At 52.3% G+C, this 7,541-nt stretch overlaps 1 protein-coding gene across 1 annotated transcript in view; it reads left to right on the top strand.

Moving 5' to 3' along the window:
- The window catches only part of LOC104411849 (ras-related protein Rab-6A-like), a 22,124-nt gene extending 21,221 nt beyond the window's left edge, over nucleotides 1-903 (top strand). The window contains 2 exon segments of the mRNA XM_010022380.1: nucleotides 567-685; nucleotides 687-903. Of these exon segments, the coding sequence (XP_010020682.1) occupies nucleotides 567-685; nucleotides 687-779 (212 nt within the window). The 3' untranslated portion in view covers nucleotides 780-903.
- Nucleotides 904-7,541: the final 6,638 nt, after the last annotated feature.

Raw genomic sequence — 7,541 nt, 5'->3', positions numbered from 1 at the left:
CCCTGTGCCAGCGCCTCAGCACCCTCCCAGGGAAGAGCTTCTGCCTCAGAGCTCATCTCAATCTCCCCTCTGGCAGGTTCAAGCCATTCCCCTTGTCCTGTCCCTCCATCCCTTGTCCAAAGCCCCTCTCCAGGTCTTCCGTCAGCATTTGGGGTCTGACCTGATTTCTGTTACCTGCTTAAGAATGTGCCAAGCACCTGTACCTTGGCTTCAGCTTGGAGCTGTCTTTTAAAGAGCTTCTTAAAAGACTTTACAAGTATGTGACTACTTGGAAAGTGTTTTCATAAAGAAACGGTGAATGCCCCGTCCCTGGCAGTGTTCAAGGCCAGGCTGGACACAGGGGCTTGGAGCAACCTGCTCTAGTGGAAGGGGTGCCCGGCCGGGGGCGTGCCTGGGGCAGGGGTTGGGGCTGGATGATCTTAAGGTCCTTTCCAACCAAAACCAGTCTGAGATTCTCTGCTTTTGGTGAGAAATACAAACTGAAAAAGCCAGTCAACATCCAGCTCCACCTGAGCTGGGCTGGGAAAAGAGTTGGGAATCTGTTTTCCTTAACTTACCTCCTCCAGTGATTGACATAAAACTGGAAAAGCCTCAAGAGCAGCCTGTCAGTGAAGGAGGCTGTTCCTGCTAATACCATGTGGCTTCTACCTTGCTCCAGAACATCACTGCTTTCCCTCCCTTTACTCTTCATTGACTGCAGTGTGAATATTGGCTTGAACCTTCCCCTTTCAGTAATAACGTATTGCAGTTCATCATCGCTGGCTGTCTCGTGGAGATGATCTCTTAGCTTCACAAGCACACACACACACAGAAAAATGTCAGTGTCTTCATTATTTATAAGAAAAAACAAAAAAAAGCCAAAATATTCCAGCATATTCTAGTTATAACTTTAAAAAACCCACAAAAAAATAGGTACAATTTCTTAATATTTGTTCCTTTTTTAATATGTTATGATATTGCACTTTGAAATGATGGCAACTGAGGAAGTTTGGCGTTGGACTTAGAGGAGATGTACGTGCAGAAGAACGTTTGGGAATCTCAAACCCGTTTGATTTCTCTTTAACAACCTGGCAATGACTTAGCAGTCAGGAATGCAACAGGAGGGTTAAATCCTTATCCTTATAATAATAATAATAAAAGCATTAAACCCAAGCTCTTAAATCTTTTAAGCAGAGATTTTCTGGTTTTCAAACCCCCCGCCCCCCAATTGGGAACCAACCTTAAAGGGGGGTTTCAACACCACCAAAGGATTTTTGAGCTCGCAGAGGCAACGTGAACACAGTTCCAAGAAAGCATCTGGAGAACACACAAAGCGTCTTTGGGAATGGGCTGAATGGCTTCTGGAGGTCCTGGGGGGGAAGTTTTTTAAAGAGTGGATGTGCGTTAGCAAAACACTTGCAGGAAACAGGGAAATCACATTTGGAATGCAGGATGAGTTTTAAGAGCATTTTGGTTTTCCTTTTGACGTAGGACACCGATGACTTAGTGCTGCCCAAGAGATGGGAACAGAACGGTTCAGTCTGGAGGAGAGAGTGTTTGAATTCTTTATTCTTTTTCATTGTAGGGGAAGTAGGAAGTGAATTCAGGACTGGCACTGCTGGAATGGGGTGAAACCTTTCAAATTGATTTTTAATGAGGAAGGAGCAGGTGGATCACCCGGCGAGAGGCTGCGGTAACAGACCAGTCCCCGGCCGGGACAGAGAGGAGGCAGAAGGGGGCATTACTGCACCCCTTTCCCATAGGATTATGCTAGGTCGGCAGGGGAAGGGGCATTTCCTAAGCTATCTAGTTGAGAGCTCTTAGATGGAAGGGAAGGGAGTTGAATAGGATGGAAACCAACTTTGATTATCCAGATTTATGCCTTTAATTTTTTAGCTTTTTTTTTTTACGTTCAGTCTTCCAAGTTTGCTTTAGTTTGGTTCATTAGAGCTGTATAGTTTGGGTCAATACTTCTGAATATCATGTCCTATTTCCTTAGGCTTACAAATAACCTTTTTTTTTTTTCCCCTTGGATATTTATTTCTTTGCTTCAGTTTTTTACTCCTTTTCTGTCTCGTTTCGCCGAGGAATCTGTTTTAGAGCTTTGCTGATGTTTGCGAGATGTAGCTACCCGAGAAACACAGAGTCCAACACACACTAGAAGTGCACCCTTGTAATCTTTACTAGTCATTGTGAAGTTGCTGTGTAAGTTACTAAAACCACAACTGTAAATACATTTGTTTGCTGGGGCCAATCTGGCTGAGTTACAAGTGCAGGAAGGAATTCTTGAGTCTGTGTTGCGATTGCTACCTTCAAGCCCGACAATTGCAAGTGAATATTCAGGCTCCTTCTTTGTTCTCTTCTGCCCCTTTAACCAGCTTAAAGATAACCAACTGGGGAAAGAGAAAAGGGAATCGTCCTCACCACCACTTTCACCAGGAAACGGGGTAGGAAACATGGAATTCTTCATTCCTGAAGGGAATGTTAGGCTCGTGCCCTGCCCTGGGTTTCTAGCGGCTCTGCACAATAATAACTTAAAAGGCAGAATTGAGATGTAAAGTGCTTTTATAATGCAATATTAAAGGCGAGTTTTTTTTTGACGTGGCATGTCTTGAAATAAACATCAATGATATGTGACAAAGGAGCATTCTTTCTTTCACAAGAGAACTCCTGGGGGGAAGGAAACCTGGCTGCTTTTCCTGTGTTGTACTGGGCTCAGCTGTGCCAAACCCGTTCGTTTCGCGGCTTCTTTTTCGCTTTGGTTTCCTTTGGGGGTTTCTTTTTCCTTTGGTTCTTCATGCAGCTTCCATTGGTTGGTCCTCATTTTCCACAAGCGCATCCTTGGGTTTGGTTCTGCCAGAACCAAACCCCTCCGTTTGCCATCGTTCCAAGCTTTAAGCACTGGATTTGCAAGGAGCTGGCTTAGCACATCCCAGTGATGAGCAGCTCGGCTGCGCTTAGTGGAGCTGCTTGAAGAGTCTCCTGGCTGCGTGGCCAGGAGCAGGTTTGTCCAGTGGACCTGTTATATTTTGCTCTATAGAAAAAGGCTTCTTGATTCCATGATTCCATGAAGGAGCCGTGGCCACGAGCTTGTGTTCAGCCCAGGAACAAGGAGGAGCCGCCGTTGTTCGGCCCTTCTCCCCCAGGAGACCCTGAGGTCTGCTCAGGACAGGCAGGTACATCCAGCACCATCCTTGCTGACAGTGCTTAACGTGACGACAGGCCTCCATCCTCTCCCAATCCCACTTTTCCAGAGGGAAAACCACTTCCAACATGAGCACAGCAGCAACTCAGCCTGGTTGGTTTTCTTTTGCACCGTAATTCCTCGTGCCATCCGTTCATCAGGGTTTAGGTTTGAAGTTGATTTTGCTCCATGGACGTGGTGGAACCACAGGAACAGCCTTTTCTTGCTGCTGCCTTTGTGAACAGTGAAGGTTTCTGCTCTGTTTCTTTTCTCCTCCCCACTCTGGCTTGATCCTTGTACAGTCCATGACGCAGCTATTCCATTACTCACTTTTTGTCTTGATAACAAGTAGTTGAAGAAATTGTATAAGGGGAAAAAAAGGTTCCTTTTCTTCATGTTGGAATGTCACTGGTACCTCAGCTCTGTTTGATAAATGAAACAACGACGACAACCAAGTTCCTTAGCGCTTGAACTAAATAAATACCTGTCTCATTGGAAAGCTCTGGGTCTCTTCTCTAAGTCCATCCCAGCTCAGTGTGGGGCACAGGGCATCAGGTTCCTGCTGCTTGCTGCTGCTTTGGGGCGTTGAAGTGCTGCAGGAGGTGGTTTTAAGGGCAAAAGGAAGGTTTTGGGGAGGGGGTTTTGAAGGAAAGCTGGTGGGGTTGTGTGCTTGTTCCAACAGTTCCACCCGGTGTCTCTGCCGTTGTTTCCAGCGCCTGATGAGTGGAATCAAGGATGCGGATGGAGAGCTCGCTCCTGAAATCCAGCTGCTTTCCTCCCTTCCCTTTTGCAAACGTGATCCAGGTGTGTTGTGCAGACTCACCACTGCCTTGGCTTCTGGACCAACACCATCTGCCTTGAGGAGTATCTTCCTTAAGCCTCCATCCTGCTGGAGATGGCAGAGGAGGTCTGCAGGGATGGGGAGGTGAGTACCAGGAACAGATACTCGTGGGTGGACTTACCCTTATCTAGTGTTTCCTTAAGGGGAATTAACTGGTGGTGGTGACACTGGCACCCTTAACCTCTGTCACTTGTTCAAGCTCTTCTCTTACTGAAAGGACCATCAAGTCCTTCTCTTTGAAGGCTCAGGGGGGACCTGATCGCTCTCTGCAAGTGCCTGACAGGAGGATGGAGGCAGGAGGGGGCTGGTCTCTGCTCCCAAGGAACAAGGGATGGGACCAGAGGAACCGGCCTCAAGCTGCCCCGGGGCAGGTTTAGCTGGAGCTGAGGAACAATTCCTTGCCCAGAGGCTGCTCAGGCATTGGAACAGGCTGCCCAGGGCAGGGCTGGAGTCACCGTCCCTGCAAGTGTTCGCAGCCCGTGGAGCCGAGGCCTCAGTGCCAGGGGTCAGTGGTGGCCTTGGCAGGGCTGGGAATGGTTGGACTGGATGAGCTGAAAGGGCTTTTCCAACCTGGTTGATTCTGTGATTCAATAAATTGGTTGGGAAATTTGACAGACAAGGAACTTGGAACATCCTGTTTCAGGACTGGGGATGTGCTGGAGTTAGTGACATGGGAACAACTGGATGGTGAGAGGTCACTGGAGAAGGGTTGTACCACCATGAGGAGCTTTCATTGCTCATGCTTGGAGGTGGGAGCACCGAAACCACCAGCTCCACCTCTGGCAGTGGATGGATCTATTGGAACCATGGAGTCTCAGACTGGTTTGGGTAGAAGGGACCTTAAAGCTCCTCCAGTCCCAACCGTGCCCCGGGCAGGGACACCTTCCACTAGAGCAGGTTGCTCCAAGCCCCTGTGTCCAACCTGGCTTAGTGTCCCTGGGGAGCACTGGAGTGTGATGGTCTCAGTTCCTCCTCTCTGCTCCCTGTTCCTGTGGAATTACTTCAATGCTGTCTCCTCACAGACGGGTATCCCAGTTTCCCACCTGTAAAAGGAGTTTGGGATTAAGCTGTGGGGAAGGTGCTCAGCAAGGCACAGGCTGGGGGCACCCATCTGGATGCCGGTGGGTCCAGCTCTGCTCCCAACGCCCCTGGTTTTTACTGAGCTCCGAAGTCAGGCAGGGAGCGTGTGGCTGGGATCAGAAGGCGCCTCATGCTGGGGTTTGTTCCTGCCTCTGCCCCACTGGGAGGATCAACCCTGATTCCGCAGAGCCGCAGCATCTGCAGAGCTGCTGCAGCACCGCCGCTGCCTGCTCCCTGCACAGCACCACGTCTGCTCCCTGCACCGCACCACGTCTGCTCCCTGCACAGCACCACGTCTGCGCCCTGCACAGCACCACGTCTGCTCCCTGCACAGCACCACATCTGCTCCCTGCACAGGACCAGGTCTGCTCCCTGCACAGCACCACGTCTGCGCCCTGCACAGCACCACGTCTGCTCCCTGCACAGCACCACGTCTGCGCCCTGCACAGCACCACGTCTGCTCCCTGCACAGCACCACGTCTGCTCCCTGCACAGCACCACGTCTGCTCCCTGCACAGCACCACGTCTGCTCCCTGCACAGCACCACGTCTGCTCCCTGCACAGCACCACGTCTGCTCCCTGCACAGCACCACGTCTGCTCCCTGCACAGCACCACGTCTGCTCCCTGCACAGCACCACGTCTGCTCCCTGCACAGCACCACGTCTGCTCCCTGCACAGCACCACGTCTGCTCCCTGCACAGCACCACGTCTGCTCCCTGCACAGCACCACGTCTGCTCCCTGCACAGCACCACGTCTGCTCCCTGCACAGCACCACGTCTGCTCCCTGCACAGCAGGGCTGCGCCCTGCACAGCCCCACGTCTGCTCCCTGCACAGCACCACGTCTGCTCCCTGCACCCGAATCCTCCGCAAACGCACCCAGTGCGAGGGCCCAGGGTGATGCAGCAGCTCCTCTTCCCACGCTGGGCATGTGCCAGCCCCGCAAGGGACACGAGCCGGGGCTGTGTTGGCTGCTGCTCCCTGTGCTCCCTGCGGCGGTCGGGAAAGCTGCTCTGCTCCCCCCACCCGGCGCCGGGAACAGCCCCCTCCAGCCGCGGTGCTGCTCCTCCTCCTCCTCCCGGCAGCGCCGGCGCTGGGCTTTGCAGCCTTCCCGGGCCTGGATTTGCAGCGAGTCCTGCAAGGATCTAGTCTGTTTCCCTCCTTTTAAGCACCTTTCCCATCCCCGAGCGTGTGCCAAGGTCGAACGTGGCTTTTAGAAGGTATTTGGGATCCTCTCGTAGCTGAATGTCACAACGGCTCAGGCTGATGCTCGGGTGCGCCAGGAGCTGGAACAGGGACATGAGCTGCTCCCTGGAGGATGCGGTTGGAACTGGGGGATGTCAAGGTCCTTTCCAACCCGTTCTGTGATTCTAAGAGGAGCAGGGACAGGGCTGGAGGCAGCTGGGTGAGGAGGGAGCAGGCTCCCCGTGAATGCAATTCCAGGTGAATTCTCCAGCTTTTCCAACCTGCTCCCAAGTTCTGAGTATAAATAAAAGCCATTCGAGCTCTCGCTGTTGGCCACCCGGAGAGTGCGTCTGGAATGAGGATTGAGATAAAGGCTTGATTAAAGTTAATGCTAATTAAAGCCTCAAATCACTCTCTATCCCCTCAGAGCCAAGTGCTGCATCCACGGTGCTGCGTGTCCTCGGATCCGGGGTGCTGGAGGGAGGAACTGGTGGTTATTGGTGCTCCCGGCGCTGGTGCTGACCTTTTCCATGTTTATCCAAGCTCGAGAAGAGGGGATGGGAGGAAGTTCAAGGCTCGATCCTGACATTTGCTGACACTCCGTGACCTGTGATGCAGCCGCTTCCTTTCCAGATGAGTGGGATTTGATCGGAGCGAGGGTGCAGCAGCTCCAGCGGGTTTCTTTGCTGTGACACCAGAGGATTGACCTCCCAAGGCTGTTTGTGGGCCTGTTTGGCCATTAACCACTCGTGCCTTGTCCTTAACACAGATCCCACTGCGTTAATCCTTGCTTTGGAGAGGTTTTGGGTTGTTCCAGGGTTTGGGCAGTGTTTGGGGCTTCAGCAGCTCTTGCTGCTGGGAGAGAAGGGTCCAATCCAGTGGGTTTCTGTTGGGTTGGGAATGGAGCAGCTCAACCCTGGTTCGTGTTTCTCAGCACATCTTGTCGCTCTGCTCCTGCACAGCACCATTCCCATCGGAGCTGCCAGGAAGCCCTCTCCGGTGGATGAAGACCAAGTGGAGCAGAACCCAACCCAGGTGGTTTTGTGGGTGCTGGTCTCTGTCCTTTGTGCTCCCAGATCGATTTTAACGTGTTATTGCTCCTTCATTTGGCTTCCTGGTGAAGGAGGGGTCTGGCTGCCCCCAGCTGCCCCCACCGGCAGCGAGAAGACCCCTGGAGGCACGTCCTGGTCCGTCACTGCTATTCTTGGTGCCCTCCCCTGGATCACTTGGTGGCCCTGGGTCCTCAGGAGACCAGCACAGCCCCACTTGGTG

This window comes from Nestor notabilis, unplaced genomic scaffold (assembly GCF_000696875.1).
Source record: "Nestor notabilis isolate BGI_N333 unplaced genomic scaffold, ASM69687v1 scaffold5819, whole genome shotgun sequence".
Lineage (NCBI taxonomy): Eukaryota > Metazoa > Chordata > Aves > Psittaciformes > Psittacidae > Nestor > Nestor notabilis.
This window is presented reverse-complemented; position numbering and strand designations above follow the sequence as displayed.